Genomic DNA, 26,908 nt, shown 5'->3' with positions numbered 1-26,908 from the left:
CCCGCTGAATAGAAAATCAGGGGCCAAAGAACCTTGTTGTGAGCGCCTTTTTATTGTTGGTCTGTTTATTTTTTCCTTTTGATAAACAATTTTATCAGAGGATTAATTTTGTCAATAACGCACAGATTCCGGCTCCTAAAGTAAACTGTGAGTGACTTCTGAGTAAGCATAACCCCGTTCTGCTGACCTAGGGGAAAATAAAGATCAAAAAATTTGCCCAATCTAGTGCAAGAGGCCCTCGGCCGGGAGCTACATCTGGATCCAGCCTCGCCCTCCCAGGGCAGTGACCCACCAGCGGCTTAATGTCCGGGCCAGGGATAGGAATCCTTCCGTACCCTCGCCGTGGAGAGGAAAAAGGCACGGGTCCCTCTCCCTCATCATCCCACCCACCAGGTTTCTTTGCTTCCCACTCAATGGACTTTCGATGTAAAGTGCTAGGGAGATCGCGGGATCCGTCCAGGTGGAATTCCCAAGAGGTCTCCGGAGGAGCGGCTTCCCACGCCCCGCTCTGCACGCGGAGCCGCGGCGGACCCGGTGGGTGCGCGGAGGCCCCGCCCATCTCTGCCCAGGCCCCGCCCACCTCCGTCGCGGCCTCTCATTGGCGGCCCAGCGCGTCAGTCGGCCCCGGGCTCCCGGGGCGGGAGCGCGGACCGTCGTCCACAACCCGCGCCTTGTGAGCCTGCCAGCCGCGGGGAAGCGATCCCCGGCGCCGGGGGGCGGCCGCGGCGTCTGACTGACCGACGGGGGAGGCTCCGCGCCCGTCCGCAGCGCGCGGCCGGCATGGCGGCGCAGAGAAGCCCCCCGGGGGCGCGGGAGCGGGAGGGTCCTCGCGCCCCCGCCGCAGGTGGGCCCCGGGCTGGGGACGGGGCGGGGCGGGGCAGGGCGGAGCGGGCGGGGTCGGCGGGCAGCCTGGGGCGCGCTCTCCTCCGCTGGCCGTCGGCGCAGTCCGCGGGTTTGGGGTGCGACGCCCGTGCGCTGAGGGTTGGAAGGTCCGGGGGCGCCCCAGGGCAAGGGGGGGAACGAGCTGCACCCCCAAACACCCCCGGTAGGGTTTGAGCTGCAGTCGGGGACGAGGGTCGCATCGCAGCTGAATAGGAACTATGCCCTCGGGAGGCAGAGCTGTTTGGGTCGTGGCTGCGAGCCACCTGCCGAGGCGGGGAGGGCAGGTTCCTGGGAACGCAGGAGGCTGCGTTCCAGCCCGCAGGTTCCGTCTTGCGGGCTGGAACGGGGTGGGGGGCACAGGCAGCTGCTGGGGGGCCGGGCCCTGCCGCCGAGGAGAGGCAGTGTCCCCTTCTCGGTGTCCCCTCTGAGAACCTGATTGTTGTCGGGGGAGTTGCGGGGCGGGGGGAAGTTGACGGGTTTCGCGCTTTGCTGGTGGAGGATGTGGCCCACACCTTCGCAGCAGTCAAGACTTCTGAACAACAGAGAACACTGGCTTTTGAACAAGAATGTCACCAAGGACAGGAGCTGCCGCACAGAATGGCACGGGTCGCGCGCTTAAGTATGGGCGCTGAGGTGGGGGCTCCCCCCGCCCGGTGTCTAGTAGGAGTCTCGCTCCCCGCGTCGGTAGCTGGGGTGGAGGTGAAGGCTGTTTTCCTTCCCCGCCTTCAGCAGGCAGTCCCAGCTCCGAGGAAGGTGGACTTAGCAGCTTCTCGGTTTTGAGCGCATTCCCGTTGCGTGTTTGTCCGGTGGCCACCGCCGGGGTGTGAGCCTACTGGTGATTTTGGGGGAGCGTGCCTGTTCACCAACACAGAGCTGGGGCTCGAGGTACTGCAGCGTTTATGGGAAGTTGGCAGGTGCCAGGACTGCTTATTAATTGGGGTTCTTGGACCCAGCAGGAACTTTTGATTCACACCTGAGCTGTTGGGTGTGGTGGAAACAGTGCCGTTCTGGCAGTCAGGACATGAGTTCTCGACCTCATTCTGCCCAGCACTGTGTGTCTAGAAGGCACAGTCACTCTGGACTTCTCATGGATGAGGACGTTGGGGTAGCTGATCCATAAGCCGCACTCCCCCCTCCCGTCTAGAATTCTATGATTGACTTACCTCCCAATCTCAAAAGTTTGGAAAATGAACTCATTTTTTCAACCTTTCTGCACCTTGAATTATTATAGAATTCGCCAAATATTTCTTCTGGGTGTATTCATTTGAACTTTTTATGATGTGATTTCCACCCCCCCCCCCTTTGCCTTATTTTGGGAGGGAAAGCAAAGCTGGGAATGGAGGTAGGCCTGAGAAGGAGAAAGCTGGTTTGGGAGGCAGAAAGATACCTACTCTGGGCTTAACCTAATGGCCAGGAATTTTTCCTTCCAATGCATCAAGTTCAAGGTGTGCCAGCACTGTGAGCCCAGAAAATTCTTTCCTCAGCTCCAGCCTATGGGGACTGCAGATGGTGTGCAGCAGTGGAAAAATGTGATTCAAGGATCAGGTTATGGAAAACTTTTTTTTTTTTTCCTCCAAAACATAACCCATAACTTCTGAGGACTAAGGAGCATAGTTTCCCTTCTTTACAGGTGGTATTGGGGCGGGGGGATTTTTAAGGCAGTTGCCAAAAGTAGGATGGGGGCAAGTTATTTTTACCTACCCCTCTTTTGGTAAGAGAGAGACCAAGGTTCACTTCTGAGGTAATAGCAAGTGCTAACAAGTCACACTTGACAATAAAAACCAAATGGACAGCAGCCGGAGGAAGCCCACAGAGCGGGTAGGGATGGAAAGAATTTTCTGGTCGCCATTTTTACTCTTTGTAAGTGTTTGGATATTGAGAATCGTGAACTAAACATCTGTGCACAATATGATGGGAAAGACACTGTCAGAATTGGAATATTAGACAGGGAAGTGGCACCCAAGATGATTTGGTGCAATGCTCCGAGGCCCCAAGACTGGGGAGGAAAGAGGAAGCAGGGGAGACCCGCCCACTGGAGGAGAAACTCAAAATCCTCAGCATACCTTTGGCAGTCAGGGCGCTTGAAGAGGGCATGTGCTTCCTGGCTCGTCTTGCCTCTGGCCAGCCTCCGGGTCATTAACTGTTATGATTAGTTCACACTCTGCTGTGGTTCTTCACCAAAAAGACTGCCAAGTTTGCAGCCATGTCCTCAGGAGCTGCAGGACCCCAGGGTGGTCCTTGGCTAGCCGGGGGTGGCAGGAATGCCCAGTGTGGAATGGGGGACCCAGCAGCCAGGTCCCCTCCTTCCAGCTACACATAGAGCAGCTCTGCTTTTTCCTCCCCGCCCCCTTATATGCTGTTCTGAGTAAGATTTTGTTTGGGGGAAAGAGTCTAATGCTAAACAGAAAGTTTAGAAATCATGGTAATGGCCAATATTTTTGGAATTTTGCTGTTGGCTTTATTCCATGGAAAGAGCTTAGAACCATGCCTGGCCCACAGTAAGCAGTCATTATGATCAACCTTATCTTCATACTTTCCTTTTTTTGAAAATATTTATTTATTTAGTTCAGTTAGCCACCATATAGTACATTAGTTGTTTTTTTTTTCTAAGATTTTATTTATTTATTTGAGAGAGAGAATGAGAGAGAGCATGAGAGGGGGAAGGGTCAGAGGGAGAAGCAGACTCCCTGCTGAGCAGGGAGCCTGGTGCGGGACTCGATCCGGGGACTCCAGGATCATGACCTGAGCTGAAGACAGTTGCTTAACCAACTGAGCCACCCAGGCACCCAGTACATCATTAGTTTTTGATGTAGTGTTCAATGATTTATTAGTTGTGTATAACACCCAGTGCTCCTCACAACACGTGCCATCCTTAATACCCATCACTTGGCTACCCCAGCCCTGTCCCCTCTGAAACCCTCAGTTTGTTGCCTGGAGTCCATAGTCTCTCATGGTTTGTCTGCCTCTCTGATTTTCCCCCCTTCAGTTTTCCCTCCCTTCTCCTATGGTCCTCTGTGCTATTGCTTATGTTCCCCATGTGAGTGAAACCATATGATAATTGTCTTTCTCTGCTTATTTCACTTATCACAGTCCCTTCCAGTTCCATCCATGTTGATGCTAATGGTGGGTATTCATCCTTTCTGATGGCTGAGTAATATTCCATTGTATATATGGACCATATCTTCTTTATACATTCATCTGTTAAAGGGCATCTCGGCTCCTTCCACAGTTTGGCTATTGTGGACATTCATCATTTCCTTACACCGTGAGGTGGTTGTTGTTTTTATCTCTATTTTATTGCTACCAAGTCACATACAACTTGTACAAGTTTTCCCACTTCCCACATAGACTTTTCTACTAATTAAAAGATGTGTTCCTCAAAACCATGGAATACATCATTCCAAAGCTGTTCAAGGATGACTTTATGTACAAAGCAGATGTTTCTGATCCACCAAATGCAGTCTTTGCCCCGTTCCCTTGGGCAGTCCTAGGTACCACACTGGGTAAACAGGTGAGTTTACCTGGTGAGCACTTCTGTGTTTAAAGGGAGTGTGGGCAAATCAGAATGGCTAAGGACCAGAGAGATGGTCCATGGCAAGAAGAATGATGAGGATTGTGGGGCTCATACATTCCCTCCTCAACACGGACTGCTAAGGGGTGCTTCCAATTGTGATCTTCTTCTAGAACCAGTGCCGTCAAAGACTCTGCTCTCCAGGACCTGAACAATGGGTGGAGGGGGTGCTAGCAGTGGTCAGTGGGTGCCAAGGAGGAGAGGAGTGAGTAGCTGGGGTTCTTTGTGTGCTAGTTGTAATCTTCAAGAGAAATATTTTCCATCTTTAAAAGATAGTTTGAGGCTTAGGAACAAAAACAAATAAGCAAAACCCCAACGCTGCAATTAAAAACATGCACAACAGAATGTTTAAAACCAAATGGTCTGTAGTTGGTATTTTTTGCCAGCCCGTTTGCCCCACTTTGATACTTTTACATTTCTGTGAGATGGATTTGATGCCAAACACAATGTAAGTTTAGTAGCAGGTACTTTAGCTGAGTCGAAATCCCAGATTGGCACAGTTATGCACTTGAAAATGACCTTTCACCTGGCTTCCTGGCGTGGGTGGGTGCTGTCTCCTGTGTCTCTAGCACCACAGTTGTCCTTGCCACGGAAAACAGTGGGCATTCGACGGAGACACAGCCCACGGATAGTCTTAGGTAATCTTCACAACCACCACTCTGACGGAATTTGCTCCAAGTTTCCAGGTAGTAAGTGGTGGCCAGGATTCAAGCCTGGCAGCGTGGCTCCATCCAAAACCGATTCTTCACCGTCCACCTTTTCTGTCTCCTGAAACTCGGTTCAGGATTATACCTGAGAGCACTCTGATGTCCGGGTTCCCTCCCCACATTTCAGTTCTTCCCAATTAAAGTTGGGTTATCATTTCAATACCCCATTGTTGCTCCATGTAACTCAAAGGTCTGGGGGACAGAAGAAGTGAGATTGTGAGAAAGTCTTCATGATCGAGCTAAAACTTCCAACATACATGGTTGCTTTTTCTTAGCTATGAAAGCCCCTGCGTCATCTTGAGAGGAGTGTGTGAGTTATTGGGCCCGTGGATTTGACCTTTTTCTTCTGTCCACTTGAAATCTCTGGTAAATGTGCAGTTACTTAAAACAGCATGCTCTCAGAATCGAGGTTGCTTACATGTTTATTGATTTGCAATTAACTTAATGGAAGAACAGATAAGTGTTATTTCACAATAAATCAACAGAGAAAAGGTTTTGTTTATGCGCTTTTTTGCCAGTAATCTTTTGTTCTGGTTATACCCCATTTTACTACTTTCTCATTTCATTGGAACCAGAAGAGACAGGTGGCATCATGTTTAAAATAAGAGGATGATAAAATGCTTATGTTCATTTCTAGGAGACTAAGGACTGTTGTCTGGTAGCACTGTTGCTGGGATTCTCAAGTAATAAGCAAAAATCTTAGAAACCAGAGCACTTGGGTGGCTCAGTTGGTTAAGCGTCTGCCTTTGGCTCAGGTCATGATCCCAGGGTCCTGGGATCGAGTCCTGCTTCGGGCTCCCTGCTCAGCAGAAAGCCTGCTTCTCCCTCTCCCTCTGCTGCTCCCCCTGCTTGTGCTCTCTCTCTGTCTCTCTCTTTTCTCTCTGTCAGATAAATAAATAAAATCTTAAAAAAAAAATCTTAGAAACCGTAGCACGTAAAATCCTTTGCTCCGTGAATCTCTGAATTAAGAATTTAGCAGTTAGCCTTTTGTTGTTGATTTAACCAGGTATCGATGACTTTGAGGCTATGTGGGATTGTTGGATGGTAGATATATGGTAATTTAAAATACCGTATTAGCTCTCTCTCTGCTTGTCCTGTAGTTGGCTTTTATGAATATTAGGGTTAGCCTTCTAGCAGAGGGAAAAGTAATGTAATTGGAATTTGGTTCCTCAAGAGACCCCCTCCTCCCCAATCCAGAGAGAGGTGGAATCTGATTCCACATCAAGGGTTAACTGTCGAAAGGAGGGAAGCCCACTGCCCTTTCTTGTTCTGGGTACAGTGGACTTAAAGCCCTGCTCTCTCCAGGCCTGGGACAGCTGCAGGGGGTACAAATGCAGCGGAGGTGGGCGAGGGAGCTGGTGGTGGGAGCTCATCAGGCAGTGGTCTTTGAACACCTTGTGTCTCTCCTCTCAGCCCTGGAGTCCGTAGTCCCCCAAATTTAGGAGAAGTGAACTAAATTCCTTCTTGCCTGGTAAAGAGAGACCTGGCCCCTAGGTCTTCGCATAACGCCTGGTGCACCATGGCCACACCTGTGGACCTGTGACAGGAAGACCTCACCTTTCCCGTGAGGTCTCTAGAGTGACAGGAAAAGTGAGTGCTCTGTGTCTTCCAAGTCGTGTGTCCTGGGCCACTGGGCCAGGTCGAAATGCCCCAGAGGAAGCAGGACAGCTGATAGGAAAGAGACGCGGAAGAGGTGACCAGCCCGTGCGCCGTAGGCTGCGTCTAATCGGCCGCCATCCTGATACAGAGGACCAGACGGTCCTGATGCCAGCAGACAGATCAGCTCTTTGGCATTTCACTTGGCGCTTTAAAAATGAGCTTGGAGTTCAGTTTGCCGCTAAGGATGCAGTTGACCACTTCCCTTGAAAAGCAGCTGTAGCCAGTGGTGATATTAGGGTAATACCACGGGGTCCCTCGGCCCTGCACCTGAAGCCGTGTCAGACTTGGGCGTATTGTTTCCTTCCCCTGCAGTCCCAAGTAGAGAGAGAAGCCACTCGAACTGAGAGAGGGTTTATGAGACCAGTGCTCTCCACGGTGTCTCCCTCTGCTTTGGTTGCTAAGTATTGGCTGAAGTCACTTTTGTTAAACTCAGCTGGCTGTTAGGGTAGGGGAATTGTGCGGCCAAGGCTGCTGTTGACCTGCACTGTCTTGTTCTTCATGCTTTAATATTCCAGTGTATTCTCCCATTTATGCCTCATCGGTTGATTCATTCAAAATGTGGAGCCTGTAACCTCTGAAGGTACGGTTCTCCTTCTCCCTCCCTCCCAGGCTCCTCCTCCACCGTCCCTTTTTTAAAAAAAAAATTCTTGCTGTTTTTGGAAGCTGGTCGCCCTCCACGGAAGCCCCGCTGTGAGAGATCTGTGGAAGTGAGCGTGGACTTCTAACGGTGGGAGTTGTTGCTGGCACTTGTCACGGCCTCATGTAACTGCTGCGTGTGTTCAGGGCATCTTTCCTGTGGTGCAAGTTGTGGGTAATGTTTTAAGCGTAGTTGAACTTCAGTTGTTTCACAACTACTTAAAATCCTGTGCCTTGTGCCTCAGTGTGACAGCTCCTTCGACACAATGCAGAAACCCGTTACTGTAAAGAGGCCTTTAGTGGAGGAAGGGACCTTGCAGCTGAGGGCCTGGCCTCCTTATGCTTGTTGCTAGGAGGCAGCTGAGGTCCAGAGTCGCTCAGCTCTCTAGGACCAGACTGTGGGTCCCTGAGCCCCTGGTGCTGGCTCATTCCTCTGCCTTGAACCACTTCACGTTCTCATTTCCTGCTTTGTGTGTACATGAGTGTCATTAAGGGAAGAGAAAACACTGGTGGCTCACTGTTCCTGACAGGTGTGGTGTTCCAAGTGAGAAGGGTGACCACAAGGTAGAGGCTTTTAGTTAGGATTCCGTATGGCGGAATAACAGAACCACCCCAAATAAGTGAATCAAGTTTATTTCTCTCATGTTCCAGCTCAAAGGTGGCTCTCCAGGGCTGGGATGGGCTCCATGGTGTCAGGGGTCCCCTCCTCACTTCATGTCCACCATGCGTGGCTCCCATGACTAGCTCCTTCGTGGTTCACGATGGCTGCCGGACATCAGGTACTGCACTCACATTCTAGCGAGCAGGGAGGAAGAACAGGGAAGACACCCCGCTCTGAAAATTGCACATAATGCTGCTTACGCAGAATTCACTCGTGCAGCTCCACGCAGCACCTAGGGAGGATGGAACGTAGCCTTTGTTCGGGTAGCCGTGCATCCCGGTAAAGTCAGGACTCTAGTTCTCTGGAAGAAGAGAGAATGGATACTGAGGGAAGCCGGCAATGTCTGTCTTGGAGACACAAGGCCTGGATCCTGATTACGTGGATTCATTTTACTTATTCAACAAATATTTATTAACCGTCTACTCTGTGCCTAGGCACCGAGGAAGCTGAGCGCAAACAGACACAATCCCAGTCCTTAAGACGTATACCTGTGTGGGGAGACAGACCCTGATCAAACACAAACATGGTTGTGTAAACTGTGCTAAGTGCTGTGAAGGGAAGGGACACGGTGTGCCCAGCGAGTAACGGGGACTTGAGCAAGCCTGGGGGCGAGGGAGGGCGGGGGGAACGGGTCAGAGGCTTTGCCCCAGGAAGTGACCTTGGAGCTGACAGCTGGAGACTGAGTAGAGTGGAGGGTGTTACAGGCAGAAGAAAGAGCTCAGGCGGGAGGCCGGTGTGGGTGCTCAGGGAGGAACTGACAGCCAGTCCTCTTGAGCAAGAGGCAGCGGGGAGAGAAGAGGGAAGAATTAGGGTCAGCCCGCGTGGGGCTCTGGAGGGAGGGTGACCGTCGTCGTTGGCCTGTCTGGCACGAGATTGTCCCGGGACATGGAACTTTTACTGCTAAAACTGGGAGAGTCCCAGGCAGGCCAGAATTGCTTGGTCACCCTTGCTGGAGGCCACAGGAATACTTGGATTCCTTTAATATGAACTTCAGCCAAGTCCCTTCTTAGACAGACATAGCCCTCAGCCGCTGAGACACCACTGGCTGGTAAGACGTCGCCCCTCCTACTGGCCGAAGGGAAAGAGGCACAAAACACAGGCAACACTCCCTGTGGTTGGAGGGCGAGACCAGTGAGACTTTAGCTGGCATGATTTCTCCTGAGAGGAATTTCGGAAATTACTTGGCATGTGATGGTATATTATTTGAGATAACAAAAGGGCCCAGGGCAGAGGAAACCCGTACTCCGCGGTGGCCTGTCTCAGCACTGCTGGTACATTGGAATCACCTGGGAACTTAACCAGTAAGTCAGAAAATGCACAGGTGGACCCAGGGCAACGGAGATCGGCTCCATCCCAGGGCCCCTCAGGCGTGGGCATGCGAGTGGGTGGCTGGGGATCTTGCAGAACACAGACGCTGCTTCCGTGGGGCCCGCGGATCTATATTCCTAAGTGCCCAGGCGGTAGTGATGCTGCTGTCCAGAGACCTCGAGTACAGTGTCTGCAGTGTTTGATGAGAGTTTTGGAAGCCACTGGTTTCTTTTCCCGGAGAGCAGAGCTAAAGGACCACATAGAGGTGCATGGGTCCGTGAGAGGAGAGAGGAGGAAGACGCCAGGAGCCCAGGGAGGTTCCGCTTTGTGCCGCCATCAGGGGTGGGCCCACCTCAACTTCTCAGTTGGTTCCTAGGAGTTGTGGGTTATATGATGTGGCTGGTTCCTGGTTCCAGAAGAACCGGCTCTGCGTGGTTTCTGGTTAGGATGGGGCAATAGGAAGGTGATGCACCATTACCTCTCTCACACCTTTAGAGGCTTTTCCAGCTCACTTCACTGGCTGCTAGGATTTGAGTCTTTCCTACAAGTAAGAAAACCAGGGGCACCTGCGTGGCTCAGTCGGTGAAGCGTCTGCCTTCCGCCCAGGTCATGACCCCAGGGTCCTGGGATCGAGCCCCGCATCGGGCTCTTTACTCAGTAGGGAGCCTGCTTCTCCCTCTGCCTGCTGCTCCCCCGCCTGTGCTGTGTCAAATAAATAAATGAAATCTTAAAAAAAAAAAGAAAAAGAAAACCAAAAATAATAAGAAAAGCCAGAAAGATTTTTCAATAGGAGATGATACACCCATTGAATGTAAAAAAGCAACAAAAACAAAAACAAAAAAACCCAAACAAAGGAAAAATACCACTGGCTACAGAGTGGGAAATGGTTTGGGGAAGGGAAGCCAATTAGAAGGATTAGTAACCATTAGTGACAGAGCCCAAATGGGTCTGATTAATGGAAAAATCACCGCAGGGCAGAAACGAAGAGTGGTTCATCTGAGTGTACCTTTAGTTCTCTCTCGGTCACATTTCATAAATGATTTGTATTGGGAGGTGGAAGACAGGCTTAATCTTTAAAGGTCTAAGAGTTGAGAGAGCGCCACCAAAGTCCTGGCGGGCAGTGAACCAGGTCCAAGAACACGAAGTTTAGCGGGGACACGTGTCAGCTCCAGGGTCTCAAGCACAGAGCCTGCACGCGTGATGACCTCCTTGCTTCCCTTCCCAGGTTCTGAACCTGAAAGGTAGCCACGGGAGTCAGAGAATTTTATTTTTATTTTTTAAATTTTTTAAAAGATTTATTTATTAGAGAGAGAGCGAGCACGTGCACGAGCAGGAGGGGCAGAAGGAGAGGGAGAGAGAATTTCAAGCAGGCACCATGCCCAGCACAGAGCCCCACGTGGGGCTCGACCTCAAAACCCCGAGATCACCACCTGAGCTGAAATCAAGAGTCGAGCGTCTGACTGCACCACCCCGGTGCCCCAGAGTCAGAGACTTTTTAAATGTCAGCTCAGTGAAAACACCCACACGTCCTAGTTGTGTGGCCAGATCGGCTAGCTGAGCAATGCCCGAAGTGAGCTCACCTCCAAAAGGTTAGGCCCCAGGGCACCTCTCTGCCAGCAAGGGAGGAGGGGCCAAGCTGAGCAGGTTCTTCCAAACCTGCCCTCAGACCAGCCGCTTTCCCTCGGGAAAGAGTCAAGTAAGAGAGGGCTGGGGCCGAGGCCTGAGCCAAGTCTCCAGGAAAGCCCTTCCAGCTGGAAATCTGAGAAGGGTGGGATGAAAGCGCTGGTCTGTGTCTCTCCCTTCAGAGGCTGGAGAGACATACTCCAGCAACAGGTCTAAAGGGCTTTACGTTGATGGCAGGCTTAATGCGAGCTGACGGCTTTTTCTTTCTCAGGTATGCAATACTAATACAATCTCAGGCTGTATGCATCCTTTGAGTGAATCATCTAGAACAGGGTTTGGCAAAGCACAGTCCCTGGGCTGAATCTGGCACCACTCAGTGTTTAGATGGCCAGCCACCTAAGAATGGTTTTGACATTTTTTTTAATGGTTGGGGGGAGAAAAATCAAAAGAATACCGTTTCCTCACATGTGAAACTTATATGAAATTCAGACTTCAGTGTCTGTAAATAAGTTTTCTTGGAACACAGCCCCACTGCACACTGTCTCATACTTGCTTTTAGTCAGGGCCAATTTGAGAACTTGGGACAGAGACCAGATGGCTGGGGAGCCTAACATACTTTCTCTCTGACCCGGTACAGAGAGCTTGCTGAGCCCTGACCAAGAATGAAGGGGTGGTCAAGGGTTTGCATTGTCTCCTGGGTGGGTCACACTCAGGACATTGTGTTCCGCCCCGTGGCCTCACTGTAAGTGTGGAGTGGATTCAGAGGAGGGTGACCCTGACGATGAAGAGGCACACCCCCCCCACCCCGAGACTGTGTCCTATGAGGACTGGTTGAGACCACAGGAATGTTTAATCTAGGGGAAAAGCAGGCACAGTGCAAACGAGGGCTGCCTTTTATGTCCCTGCTTGTTGATTGTTTTGAATTCTTGGAAGAAAATTGCTCCAGGAAGGCAGCTTGGAGGTTAATTCAAAGGGCACTGACCTTGAGTCAGAACGTGTTGGTTCAAGTTCGGACTTCTACTTGCGTTCCCTGGGCTTCAGGTTCTTCACCCCAGAGATGAAGGGTGCAGGCGACAGCCCATCCCGCGTCCAGGTCCACAGTGACTTAAGATTCAGCTTTCACCTCAGAGGTGTCTTCCGGCCGGCAGGGGACACGGTCATGGAGACACCTCACCGACCTGCAGCTTGGATGGAGTGCAGAGGGAGCACCAAGGGGAGGGATTCGCTGGGGGCTGGTGTGCATCGGACCCCGGAGAACAAGTAGGAGCTCCAGCCCCTTCACCCAAAGCATTCTGTGATTCTGTGAAAGACTTAAAAGGTGTTGTGTAGAAGGGCAATCCCACAGGTTCCTCAGGACTCCAAGTGATACCCTTTCAGACCCGACCACACAGGTAACATCAACCTCTCTAACAGGATCTAAAGGCCCCGCTGCTCTGAGCCTGGCCATCCTTCCCTTTCTTCCCTTGCCTTGCGGACTCTTGTCCGTCCCCTGGGCCTCCACTCTGACTCATGCTGGCCGAGGTCAGGTACCGATGTGACCTCTGTTGCTGGGAGCCATGTTTCTTTGGAGCAAACACAGGAGGAGGGGCCAGCCTTGCATTCGCAACAGTAGCATCAGCTCAGCCCACAGGAGGATTGTTTTGAATTCTTGGAAGAGAACTGCTCCAGGAAGGCAGCTTGGAGGTTAATTCAAAGGGCACTGACCTTGAGGCAGAACGTGTTGGTTCAAGTTCGGACTTCTACTCGGGTTTCTTGGGCTTCAGGTTCTTCACCCCAGGATGAAGGGCGCAGGCGACAGCCCATCACATGCCCAGGTCCACAGTGACATTGCGTTCGCAACGGTACCATCAGCTCTTGGCCCGGGGCTCAGCCCACAGGAGGCGCTTACTCTATTCATAGACTAATGGTAGACTTGGATCAATAAAGAGAGAAATATTCCAGAAAAGGAAATGGTCTCCCACACACGGGAGTGCGTCTGCACCCCCAGAGGTGGAGGGGAGATTGCAGCGGGGACTCAGCCAGGGAGTTTCGGGGTGCCTAGTGCCTTGGCCCTTATAAGCACCGGTGTGTGGCTTGGGTGTAATTTCGTTCTGACCCTCTGTTATCACTGATGGTCATCTCCGTTGGGGAGACCTTTTGGGATCCCCGAAGCTACGTGATTTGGCTGACGTCCAGCAGCTAGGCTATGGCAAAGTAAAGACAGAGTCCCTGGCTTGTTCGGCTGAGTCATTGGTCTCTCCCAGGCCAGGGAGCCTGCCTGGCTGGCTAAGTTGATCCTGGAGTGCTGAGATTTCTCAGAGACGGCGTGCCAACTCGCTAGGACCTGGAAGCCTCGCCCACCCTCAGCTCTTGTGTTTTTAGAGTTGGGGGGTTTCAAAATCCCCTACCCGTGATTAGAAAATTACACTTATCTTTTAAAGTGATGGGTTGCAGTTAACACCCCTAAACTTGTGTCCAGTAAGTGAAAAAAGTCTCAGAACTATGACATTATTAAACACACACACACGCACAGTCCTGTCGGGGTTTGGCAAGAAGCGGTTTGCTACTGTCCTTCCTGACACTCAGTTGAACAGGAGCCTTGGGGATAGCATGCCCAGTCCTGCGGGGATTGTGCTAGAAGCCCGAGTGGGTTGCCTGACAGGGCTACAGCTGAATGTCTTACTGGTCATGGCTTTTGAGATAAAAACCTTTCGTGGGTTGCCTGACAGGGCTACAGCTGAATGTCTTACTGGTCATGGCTTTTGAGATAAAAACCTTTCGCTTGGTGGCTGTCTTCCTCAGTGATTCTGATCTTGCACTTTTGGGTTATAGCACTTTACTGAGTGGAAGGCTGTCCTTTTTTAATGGAGCAGACTTAATACCTGAAACACAAAAGCATACAAAGACTTTTGACCTCACATTTCAAAGATTTGTTAAGAGGACTTTTTTTTTTTTTCCTGAATATTTCCTCCATAACTGATATAAAAACAAACAGCTAACCTGTGAATTTTCAAGAACCAAGACTGTTAAAAGCCAGTCTTTCACACTGCCATGCTGACTTTTTTTTTTTTAAGATTTTATTTATTCATTTGAGACACAGAGATACAGAGAGAGAGCATGAACAGGGGGAGAGGGAGGAGCAGGCCCCCCGCTGAGCAGGGAGCCCGCCATGGGGCTCAATCCCAGGACCCTGAGATCATGACCTGAGCCGAAGGCAGACGCTTAATGATTAAGCCACCCAGGCCCTCTGGGCCTTGTGTCATTCTTCGTCCCTGCAGAGAGACATCCCCCCGACACACACACACCAGGGTGTGCTGAACCCGGGGAGTGCAGGCCGAGGCACCGTGGGCCTGGACAAGCCGACCAGTAGCCTTCCCTGACGGGAGGGCATCGCGCCACCCATCCACCATCTCCTTGAGGATAGAGCAGATGTCTTTCCACTTCACATCCTGCCAGCCCGGCGCCCAGCCCAGCGTGGGGGGAAGAAGGACAACCGAGGAGGGCCTGGCGGGGTGGGGGGGGGCGCGGGGGGAGGCCTTCCCAGACCCGCCTGTCTGCTGTACCGTTTGGCTTCTGATCGCACCTCTCTGCAGCATTTCCCGCCCTTGCTGAGAATACCCCCGAAAGCCACATTCACTTTTTTGAAGGGGACAGTGTTCCAGGACTCAGCTCAGAAAAGTGTGAGAAGTTTACCAACACCTCTGAAATGGCTGTGTCCCTTGCTTGGTCACAGCTGCCCCTAGCCCTTCACTGCCCTCGACACAGAGTGTGCAGCTGTCCTGGGACCTTTCCCACGGGTCCCTCTGCATCCTGATCCATCCGTAAGTCTCTCTCGGGCACTCTGTCTCCCGGGTCCTGCTGAGTAACCGTAACACGGGATGCACGCAGGTGGAAGAGCCGTTGTAGGCATTAAATTCAATTTAGTATCTTTTACCTTAAATTTTAACAAGATGATTTTAATGCGTATATTTCTACACTCCCTCTGCTCTCAGGCATCTGAATTAAATTGCCTTTTACATCTTTTGGCTCAGGCCTAATGTCCCCTCTCCATGGCCCACTGGGGAGCCCCTGATCTGCTTCAGGAGAAAGTCATCAGCCAGACGCAGCTGGCTGTGTAGACAGACGTGTGTAGGAAGAAGGGGTTGGGAGGGAAGTAGAGGCAGGAAGGGATGGGCTCTCTGGGCCCGGGACACCCCTGGAAGTTTTGGGGGTGAAGGAGACACTGAGGAGTTTCCACGAGAAGGAGCCCAGGGCTCCCCACTGGGACTGCCATCTGCATAATCACCCTGCTTCTGGCCCTGCAGTGTCTTTTGGTTTTGTTTTCAGGGTTTTTTTTTTTTTTTTTTCCCCTTTTGGTTTCCTGTTTGAATTATTTCAGCTTTGGTACATTTTAGAGAATGGAAAAAATTCTAAGTAGAATTTTACCGCAAAAAAGTGGCTTTCTCTCTTTTTTTTTTTTCACTTCTAGTCCTGGTCTCTATCTGCCATATATAGTTTGAGTGGTGGCAGATGAGATTTGACTTTCAGATAGCCGCCTTGTTGACTTCGGGAGACTCTGGTGCCATTCCTCCAGGGCATCTGAGCAACTTAAGTGCTGGTTCTTTCGACTGTGTGGCTTGGGGTCTCTCGCATGTCTTTGCGCTGAAAAATGGGGGGTGGGGAGCAGTGAGACCTAGTTAATCCACTTTCCAATAGGACAGATGTGCACGGTGGCCTCATTTCAGCCACCACCCAAGTGGTCCATTCCAAACGTACTAAAATGAAATTTTGTTTTTTCTCTCTTGACTAACATGGGTGAGGACCAAATCCATAATTCTGGCAGGAGAGGCTTCATTGCCAAACCCGGCCCCCCACCCCCCTGCCACTCCCATGTTGCTTGTCCTTGTCCTCGACCCTCTTTGTATATCTTTTCCCGCTGGTTGCCAGGGTCAGCGTCGCCCCAGCGACGGGAGGGGAGGCTGGGCGGGTCACTGCTGAATCCTCCCTGGTGGGCTGGTGGATGGGGGACCCAGTGAAGGTCCTGACACGGGAAATTTTATCCCCTCTCTGCTGTATTTGGGGAAATGAGATTTGACTCATGAGATCATCCAAGACGCGATGATGAGTTTTCCACAAGACACCTCATTTGTGGTGTTCTCGTCTATGGCTGTTTTTTTGAGTTATAATCCAGTTAGTGACACGTGGGGGGAGGCGGGGAGATGGATTTTAAGTCTGTTTTTTAAGAGTCTTAATTCCACTTGCTGTAGCAAAGCCGATTTGAAGATTGACTCAAGGGCATACTTCATAGGCAGGAGAGCCAAGGGATTGGGCCTGCCGCTCGGGTTCCACATTGCCCTGGCTTTGAATCTCAGCTTTACCGCTTACGTTTCAATCTTTCTCTCCTGTGTGGCTTCCTCATCTGCAAAAGAAGGGTGGTTGGACTAATAGCAATAAAAATAATAATGAACATGGACTTGGAGACTCAGGGTTTGCCAGATGGCATGCTCAGCGCTTCCCTAACATTTCCACCCCCCTGCCCCGCAACGGCTCCCGAGGCAGAACCTGCTCCATCCCCCATGTTACTCCGTGGGAACTGGCGTGCAGTCAGCACTCCGTGGGTGCCAGGCACTGTTGCCATCCCCAGGCTGAGAAACAGAAGCTTAGGGAGGTGAAGTCACCAGGGCATGAGCAGGGCTGGGTTGGAGCCCTGGGTGGAGGAATGTCTTCAGGTGCATGAGGGAATGAATTCCTATGGAGCACATAGCATGGCTCTGGCAGATAGCCACACTCAAACTGTAGCTGTTTTAGCGACCAATGAAGCCATACACTTTCCTACTAACGCACTGCACTTCCTCTCCTTAGATGAAGAAACCCCACTCCTCGTCATGTCATCGTATCTTGTATGAACCCCTCAGGGTTGTCTATGAGCTGCAGCTGCTCCTGTGGGACTTCTGGGGTCCCGCCCCCAGGTTGCTCCCTGGCGCCCACACCAGCCCCCATGATTATGCTCCCGGGCCCTTGTTGGGTTAAGCCACTTGACCAAAAACTGTGCCACTTAGGTAGAGGGAGGCCAGGAGTGTAAGCTTGTATTCCAGGTTTGCACACGAGAGGCATACTGAGCCCTCATGTGTGTGTTTGTTTTCTGATAAGTTGATCCTATCTCCCTTTCTTGGGTTGGAGGCGGGGTTTAATTTCAGGGTAAAGGCAGTAGGGCCAGGGAAGTGTGTTGTACATGTGGGGTGGGGTGTCAGATGAGCCATAATCTGTAGGGGGCCCCGTGGAGGCCCCAGGCAGCTGCCAGAGAGGCTCATGCTCAGGAGAAGGTGCTGGTTTAGGGGGTCTCAAATCAAGTGCCCCAAGGGGCCTGCCAGGAACTCAAAGGATGCCAGGGGTTGGTTAGAGTCTGGGACAAATGAGAGCAGGGTGCCCCATGGAGGAGGCAGCAGCCAGACCCCACCTCAGTGACTTCAAGCCCTCCAAGTCCACACAAAAATGAGCACCAGCCAGTGGGAAATGGGCAGATGCTCTAAAAGTCTCTTCCTGGAAGAAGAAATGTGAATGTGTTCCTACAGAAATGCAGACTACAGAGAGAAATCACAACCAGGACCCAGGATCGGGGTGGAGGGAAAACGCAGGTGCTGGGACATGTGATGGGGGGGTTAATTGATGGTTTGTTCTGGAAGGCACTTTGGCCATAGCTGTCAAAACTAAAAATGTACACACCCCTTGATCCAGAGTTTCCTGTTTTGAAATTATCCTAAAAGCTACCCTGAGCCCACAGGGACCGTTGGAGGATAATGTCTGTCTTGGCAATGTTTGTAAGAGTGAGAAATGGAAAACAATCCAAATGGTTTATCACTACATACATATGTGATGGTCTGTCTTTATACTGAAATATTATGCGTTCTTTAAAAAGAAGAATGTAGATCTATATGTAGTGATATGAAAAGATGTCTACTTTGTATGAAGAGAAACAGCAAACTGTAAAATCATGTGTAATATTCCATTTTTCTAGAAAATGTTTATAAATACATGAAAAGAAATTATGTATCACCTAGACAAAATTCTAGTTCTTGCTGAGTTTAAGGATTTACTAAAAGTATTTGCATAGGTCAGAATTGTCACAGTTGGGAAATCACTCTGAATTAATAAAAATCTAAATTATAGATGTAAAGGCAGTATAGCTTTACATTTTTAAACAGCTCCCAAAAAGTTTTACTAAATAGCTAGGCAGGGCTAAATATGTAATGAACAGCTAATGAATTGTTCTAAACAGATGAGTACCTGTTTTTGAAAATGCCCTTTTAAGTCATTGTAAGTGTGTCTATTCTTATTTACTGGTAACTTTATTTCTTTTTTTCTTTTTTGGTTAACTTTATTTGCTGGTAAATTCTTTCCTTATGAGAGTTTAAACGTATATCAAATATCCATATAGTCAAAAATGCTAAAATTGGGGCGCCTGGCTGGCTTAGGTGGTGGAGCACGTGACTCGATCTTGGGGTCGTGAGTTCAAGCCCCACGTTGGGTGTGGAGCCAACTTAAAAAAAAAATGCTACAATTGCAGATCCTGAATTGCTGAGGCTTTTACTGCAGTCAACCACTGGAATTTTACTAAACCTTGTGCCAGGGAGGGAATGATTTCACAATGAACCCCGGGAGGTTTGGCCACTATTCAAAAGTTCTCTTCCTCATTTGTACTTCAGTGTTTTACATGCTCAAGCATAATACAATTGGGAATCTGCTGCACATAGTAAAATACTGTAAGTATACAGTTGGAGCTCTCTGGCCCATTCGTTCTCCCTGGTCACATCAGGAATGGGAATGTATGCCATACACAGCACACCTGTCCCCACCTCACTGCTCTTCTAAGGGGTGTCCAGCCTGCTGTTTGGGTCACTCATTGTGTGTGTGAAGGTGATGCTGTCTGCTATGGCTCATAATGATCTAAGAATGTCCAAGTGGGCAGAAGCGCCTGGTGGTGGCATTGCTGGAGGCCCCCTGGTGCCGAGCAGAATTCCTGGAACTATTCTTGGCTTCAGCAGATACACAGCACAGTGCACGCACGCACCGTGCTGGTTCTGAAATCATCTCATTCCATCTTGCCCCAGTGAGGTCCGTGTTTTTCCCAATATTACAGTCAAGACAATTCAGAGGAGAGCAGTCAGGTTTCCCATGGTCACACAGCCAGGGTAGTAGAGGCAGGTTTTGAACAGGTCCCAGGGATTCTGAAACCGATACTCTTTATGGTTATTGCTGGTAAATTCTGTGGAACGAAGATATTCTTACGTAGAACGTTGATTATAGGAGAACCGGGGGTTTCTTTAACTTTCAGATTGAATTTCTGAATGCTTTAAAAACTGTTTATGTAATCAGGGGCTCCTGGGTGGCTCAGCCAGTTAAGCGTCTGCCTTCGGCCCTGGTCACAATCCCAGGGTCCTGGGATTGAGTCCTACATCGGGCTCCTAGTTCAGCAGAGAGCCTGCTTCTCCCTCTGCTTGTGCTCTCTCACTCTCTCCCTCTGACAAATAAATAAATAAAATCTTTTAAAAAATAAAAACTATTTATGTCATCAGTGATAGACACTTTGCAGGTAAAATTAGCCAATATATTTTCCCCCCTTAAACAAAGCAGACTTGTGTAATTGTGATGTGCCTTTTTTTTAATTATTAATTTCTTGTAGGAAGTGACCAAGTTCACTCCTGGATGCTAGTCACCAGCCAAGCTTTAGGTACTGTGTGGAGAATAGCAAAGGGGTCAGTGATGTTGGCAGCTTCATGTCTGGTGGCCGCCCTCTGCTACTTCAGGAGGATGCACTGCAATTTCGGGCACTGGCTGAAATGGTAGGTGGTCAGATCAGCTTCCAGTTTCACAAAGAGACCCTTGCTGTTCAAAGTATATTTTTTATATCATTGTTCCCTTTATCTTTTAGGTGGATTGGATATCTGCAGAGAAAATTCAAAAGTAAATATTTTCATATGTTATTTCTAAGGTGCAGAGAGGGTTCAAGAAGGGTGAGGAAAGGGAAAATTAACTACCTTTTCTATTTGATTTGGTCCAGGGAACCTCAGTGTGGAGGCGGAGGTTGATCTGCTCAGTTACTGTGCGAGAGAGTGGAAAGGAGAGACACCACGTGCCAAGCTGATGAGGAAGGTGAGTCTGCTGATACAGGTCATGGATGGTACAGAATGCATGTGTGAAAATCAGGAAGCAAACGTTGCACTCTGCTTTACGAAGCCCAGAGATCCGCTAACACCAGATGTGCCACGAGGAACAATTGTGGCTCTCATGATAGAGCCAAGCAGCTGCCACACACTGGCTTTGGGCTGTCACCTAGATAGAGCGAGGATCTGGACGAAGACGTAAATGGGGCTGTAATTTCAGGAAATTTGAGGGGGGCACTCTTTTCAGCTCCTCCTGCCAGGCCTATGGCCCATCTCCACATGCAGGGGAGACTTCTGTCCTTGGAGGGATTAGGCACCTGGATGTAAAAGATTTTGAGGATTTTTAGAATTGCCCATTGGACCAGTCTTGGTAAATATTTCCAGCAGTGCTATCCAACCTTGTCAGCAGCGAGAAAGTTTTGTTGCAAGTACTTTTTAGCATGGTCTTAAACGTATATAGTATTTTTTTTTTCCCACTGTGGTCAAGTTATACCATCTTCTTCCCTAAATGACATTCCCTGGCCCTGAGCTTCCAGGAATTTATCAAATGAAAGAGCAGGACTTGGACTCACTACACACTGAAGTCACTTTAAAATGACTTGTGGTCGCATTCATAATTTAGAATTGTTTTCATTTTTGTTGTCCACTTTATTTGGGAGTCACACCTCAGTGGCAGTGCAGTGAATTCATTTTGCTTATTCTCTCATCCAGAGGACTTGAAAACCAAATTCTTCTTTTTGTGCGGACAGGCTTACGAAGAGCTATTTTGGCGGCATCACATTAAATGTGTCCGACTAGTAAGGAGAGATAACTATGATGCTCTGAGGTCAGTGCTGTTCCAGATATTCAGCCAGGGCCTCTCCTTTCCATCCTGGATGAAAGAGAAAGACATTGTTAAGGTACGTCCACACACTGGAAACGTGGGGGAACAACGCGTTGACAAGCATTGCAGTGCAGATGGCTGGGTCTTCCGTGGGCGGCTCTGAGATGGAAGGAGCCTTCCAAGGCCCTACATACCCCGTCTGTCTCAGAGAGGCCATCCTACTCAGTCTTGTTTTTAATGTCACCGTCTTTTCTCAAGAAGGGCATCTGTCGTTCATAGGCAAGGTGGTCTACTAAAATTCACTTTTTTACTCTACACTTACTCGAGTTTTGACAAACACATAGAGTGCTCCAGAGATCCCCCCTATTCCTTTATAGCCAACCCTCTCTCACTCCTAGCCCCGGGTCACCATTGATAGGTCTTACGTCCCTATCGTTTTGCCTTTTCCAGAATGTCCAATCATAGAACTATCCAGTGTGTAGCCTTTTGAATCTGACTTCTTTCATTTAGCAAAATGCATTGCCATTCATCCATGTTCTGTGAATTTGTAGTTCATTCCTTTTTATTGTTGAGTGGTCTTCCTTGACGTGAGAATGACGCAGTTTGTTTATCCGTTCATCACTTGAAGGACATCTGGATTATTTCCAGTTTTTGACAAGTACGAATAAAGCTGTTATAAATATTTCCATACAGGATTTTGTCCTTTTGGGCAAATGCCTGGGAATGAGATTGTTGGGTCATGTGGTAGGTGTAGGTCTAAGTTCATAAGAACCTGTCATCTGTTTTCCAGTGTGGCTCTGCCATTTTGCATTTGTACCAGTAATGTATAAGAGTTCCAGTTGTTCCACATTCTAACCAGGATTGATTTGGGGTTATTTGTAGCCATTTTGATAGATGTGCCCTGGTATCACTCCGCTTTTAGTTGGCATTCCCCTAGTGTGGAAGGATGAGTGTCTTTCCATGTGTTTATTTGCCATCCATGTTATCTTCTTAGAGAAGTGTCTGTTCAAATCTTTTGCCCATTTTTATTTATTTGTTTATTTTTAAATTATTATTTTTTGTTTTATTTTATTATTGACTGAATTTTGAGAGTTCTTTATATATTCCAAGTACAAGTGCTTTATCAGATAGTAATTTGCAAATATTTTCTCCCAGTCTGTGCCTTTTTTTTTTTTTTCCATTTTAAGAGTGTAAGGTAGTACATTCTTTTTCTCTTTCTTCTTCTTTTTTTTAAGGCAGAACATTCTTTTTTTTTTTTTTTTTTTTTTTTTAAAGATTTTATTTATTTATTTGAGAGAGAGAGAATGAGAGAGAGCACATGAGAGGGAGGAGGGTCAGAGGGAGAAGCAGACTCCCTGCTGAGCAGGGAGCCCGATGCGGGACTCGATCCCGGGACTCCAGGATCATGACCTGAGCCGAAGGCAGTCGCTTAACCAACTGAGCCACCCAGGCGCCCCAAGGCAGAACATTCTTGATGAACAACCTGAATTCTTATTTTGAATGTAGGATATTTAATCTAGGATGTATATTTAAGGATGGAGGAGCAAGGAAATATAAAGTATATGTATATATATAGCTATACATGGTCTATTTCCTTACCATTTTTTAAATTACACTTGTTTTTATTAGTTTCATTTTATCTAGCAAGTACTTGTCAAGTGTGTGAGGTGTGCCAGGCCTGCTGCTACTTGCTGAGGACAGAGAATACAACCAAGCCTCTGGGCTCCCCAAGCTCAGCGGGGCAGGAAAATGGATTAGGTCTCTTCACTGGATCAGAGGCTTAAGTATTCTGTAATCTTATTAAATCCCAACAAGGGTCCTGTAGAATGGGTAATATCCTCCTTGATTTATGGTGGCAGATGAGGCTAAGAGGGTAAATAATCTGCACTGGTTGAGCAGCCTCTCAGCTGGTAAGTGACAGAGTGAGGGTTGGACCCCAGAGTGCCTCATTCTAAAGCTTGTGTGCTCCCTGACGTACTATGGTATTCTAACATTGTTTGGGTAAAAATAATTTCTAAAGGGATATACCCAGGCAGTTTGGGAAGTGTTTTATGCAGAAAGATTGTTTCCATAGACATAATCTTCATGTAGGTTTTCGTCAGTTGTAAAATAATAAATTAAAAATCCGATCCAAATCACTTAATCCACAAATCTAAAAGGAACTATATGCTTTTATTTAACTGTTGTTATCATGTTTTTAAACAGAGATTGCTAAGTGAGATAAGATCATGCACCGTGATGACGTACTCTAAATTGTGTGTCATAAATGTTGAGGTACTAATCATGGTTGGCATCTACTTCCTTTTCAAGCTTCCTGAAAAACTGCTCTTTTCACAAGGTTGTAATTGGATCCAGCAATACGGTTTTGGTCCTGAGAAGTATACAGGTTCCAATGTGTTTGGAAAATTACGCAAATGTGTGGAATTATTGAAAACACAGGTGAGTGTTTGGGAGAACAAAAGACTAAGAATGAAAGCGCACACCCCAGATGTAGCGACTCTTCTCTGTCAGGCATGTCACTTGATGCCACATAAGGAGGACACGTGGCCAGGAGCATCTCTTCTAGGAACTGACGATTGGCTTTCCTATTCTTTGTTCACCTTCCAAGTAATGAACGAGCAATGTCGTACAGACAATTAGGTCCAATATGGGTTAAGGAGACCTTTGTGGGCTCTCTGGGAAACCTTAACAATCACGTACCTGTTTCCCTTCAAAAGATGGGGTGCAAGGTGCACACAGCGCACTCAGAAATGCACTTCTGGGATGTGCCCTATTAATAACTTGGGCACAGCACAGATGCTATAATTTGAACTAAGAGTTTTTCCTGCCTTTTAATAGACGCAGATTTTGGATTGTTGAAATGGATCCTCCATGGTAAATACCATAACATTTCTGTGCCATAGTCTCATGTAAAACTGATATATAAATAGTCATTGTGAGGATTCAGTGAGTTAATACATGTGGAGTGCTTTAATCTGTGCTTGGTGAGTTAGTATGAAGGAATGCTAGTTAGTACTGTTTGTCTCTGGATTATCTTCTGTGTGACCCAACTATCTTAAGATGTCTTAGGAAACTAACTTGTGTGGCATTTTACCTAGTTGGTGGTGCTTTTTTGAAAAATGTTTCATTTTAACTAGTTTGTGATTGTAAAAGTAATACATACTTGTGGTTAAAAAAAATCAGGGTCAAAAGCTATAAAATGAAAAGTTAAAGTTCCCCTCTATTAATCTTTGGTTTATTTTTTAAGCACTTTGAAAAATTATGCCATGGTGTAGGAATTCACCTTTCCCCTGTTAATTTCCCTTTTACATCTGTATTTTTAGTGGACTGAATTTAGTGGAATTAAAGATTATCACAAGAGAGGAAGTATGTGCAACATCCTTTTTTCTGATGTTCTTCTGGAATATAAACTGTATGAAGCTTTAAAGTTTATCATGCTATATCAAGTCACTGAAGTTTATGAACAAATGAAGACTAACAAGGTCATTCCCAGTCTTTTTCAACTCCTGTTTTCCCGGGAAACATCATCTGACCCTTTAAGCTTCATGATGAACCACCTGAATTCTGTGGGCGACACATGTGGACTAGAGAAGGTAATGGGGGCAGAAGAATCCTGTGTGTTTGATTCAGGATGATACTGACAGTCCTTGAACACACAGGTGTTTGGAGTTTACTTTCAGCGGTGATAAAACCCACTGCAAAGAGGGTTTTATCTTAAATCCTTAAAAAAGAAGGAAAAGAAGAGCAAGAAACCTCACTGCTCCGTGCTGTTTGCTGTGTGTCTGCCCAGCCCTGTGGCCAGGGGGCCCCAGTGTGAGAAGCCTTTCTAACCTTTCACTCTGCCTCTCAGATTGTGGTAGGTTCTCTCACAACAGAGTTGAACCAGGAGGAAGTCCTGTTGGAAAATGAGATGAAGTTTGGGAAAGCACTTGGTTACTTACTAAAGATAAATAGACATTATTGAAAAATTTTAGGGGCACCTGGCAGGCTCAGTTGGAAGAGCATGCAACTCTTGATCTCAGGGTCGTGAGAGATTGGGTGTAGAGATGACTAAAAACAATAAATGAACTTTAACTTAAAAAAAATTACTGAAAAATTTTAAATCCGGGGACGCCTGGGTAGCTCATTCAATTAAGCGGCCAACTCTTGATACCGGCTCAGGTCATGATCTCAGGGTTGTGAAATCGAGCCCCGCATCAGGCTCCATATTAGCACGGAGTCTGCTTCTCCCTCTCTCCCTGTGCTTCTCTCTCTGCTCTTCTCTCCCTGCTCATGCATGCTCTCTCTCTGTCAAATAAATAAATGAATAAAATCCTAAAAAAATTTTTTAAATCCAGAGAATACTTTTTTATCCCCATGGTAAAGAGGTTTTGTTGTGCTTTGCTGTCTTAGGCAGTGCACAAAATTACCTGCATTTTTATAAAAAATGGATATAAAACTAGTTGGAAAACAGTGTGATTTTTTTATTCTGAGCATTCCTTTATTTTTTATTAGTTTTTTTTTTTTTTTTCCTCCAAACAGCCTTTCCCTGTAATTTTTTCATGCTAGTCTACAAAGATGTTCCTCTGCTTTCCCCTGCCTTCCGCGTCATGGGCACTTGTTCGTGTCTGTGGCCCCTCAGTGGTTCATGTGTGGGTCTGTAAATAAGCACATTACTCCATAAGCTGCAGGAGAACACGCTCCCTCTGCTGGTGGGGGACAGGGAGTTGGACATGTGTGTTTGTGACCTCTTTTTCATCTCTTCTCCAGATCGATATGTTTATTCTTGGGTACTCCCTTGAAATAAAGATCAAAGTGTTCAGACTGTTCAAGTTTAACTCCAGAGACTTCGAGGTCTGCTACCCAGACTTGCCACCCAGGGAGTGGCCAGAGATCTCCCTGCTGACGGAGAATGACCGCCACTACCACGTTCCCGTCTTTTGAGTCCAGTGTGGACTGGGTACCAGCTCTCGCCAATGGCAGTGGTCCTACTTTCAAGGAAAGTCCAGCTGGAAAACCAAAGCTAGCATCACAGCCATTGAAAGGATCAGGACCTTCTTCTCTGGAGGGGCAGGTGCACTGGACGCAGGGGTGCACGGATATCCTTTGTTTTCCAGCAGTTTCCTCCAAACCAGCCTCACTGATATATTTGTGGGTTGGTGGTTTGACCTTGTTCATATGGGCTCTGGCCATTTCACATGCAGCAGGCATTTCAGGGCACAAGGACAGTAAATTTGGGCAGTACAACACCAGGAAAAAATCGAGAGGAAAAGGGGAAAAGGACTAACCAGCAAAGACTTTGTCTCTAACCTCAATGTTCTCGTTAGGAACCTTGTCTTTGACTGATTCTGGATCTTCATAAGCGTGGCCTTATTTTAGAAGCATTACCTTCCCTGGAATCTTTATGGTATATTGATTTTTCTAGAACCACTTGATTAACTGTAAAATTGTGTGTGTGGGTGTACACACATATACACATGTGTATACATTGTATAGTTTTATATATACATATATGAACACATACACACAAATAATCACTACTTTGTAATGTTGTACAGTTTGTTTTATACTGCTTTACATTTTTTTGTTACTGTTGCATCTGGCTGGTCCGATTTGTTTTATATGGATAAAAGAGATTAATTCTGTAGATGAAGGCAACTGAATGACAATTATTGAACTATTACAAAACATTGAACTGTGGTGTATTTATTTACATGTGTATTTAATGTGCGGTAGCTAGAATCATGCCACCCTAACCCCTACCATGTCTATGTCATAATCTCCAGAACCCGTGAATATGTTGGGTTAAATGGCAAAGAAGAATAATGTTGCAGGTGGAATTAAGGTACTAATCTGACCTGGAAATAGGGAGGTTATTCTGGGTTCTCCAGGTGGGCCCAGTATAATCCCCAGGGTCCTTAAAAGGGGACAAGGGAATTG

General features: G+C 47.9%; 1 protein-coding gene across 1 annotated transcript; it reads left to right on the top strand.

The window, feature by feature from the left end:
• Window positions 1-638: 638 nt before the first annotated feature.
• OTULINL (OTU deubiquitinase with linear linkage specificity like) lies at window positions 639-26,640 on the top strand. Its single transcript, XM_021702522.1, has 8 exons — window positions 639-844; window positions 19,686-19,845; window positions 19,935-19,966; window positions 20,064-20,155; window positions 20,916-21,065; window positions 23,300-23,428; window positions 24,313-24,582; window positions 25,739-26,640. The coding sequence occupies exons 1-8, from the start codon at window positions 781-783 to the stop codon at window positions 25,910-25,912; spliced, it is 1,071 nt and encodes a 356-aa protein (XP_021558197.1). The 5' UTR covers window positions 639-780; the 3' UTR covers window positions 25,913-26,640.
• The last annotated feature ends 268 nt before the right edge of the window (window positions 26,641-26,908 follow it).

This window comes from Neomonachus schauinslandi, chromosome 7, assembly GCF_002201575.2.
Source record: "Neomonachus schauinslandi chromosome 7, ASM220157v2, whole genome shotgun sequence".
Classification (NCBI taxonomy): Eukaryota; Metazoa; Chordata; class Mammalia; order Carnivora; family Phocidae; genus Neomonachus; species Neomonachus schauinslandi.
The sequence above is the reverse complement of the archived record's forward strand: the minus strand, read 5'-3'. Positions and strand labels throughout refer to the sequence as shown.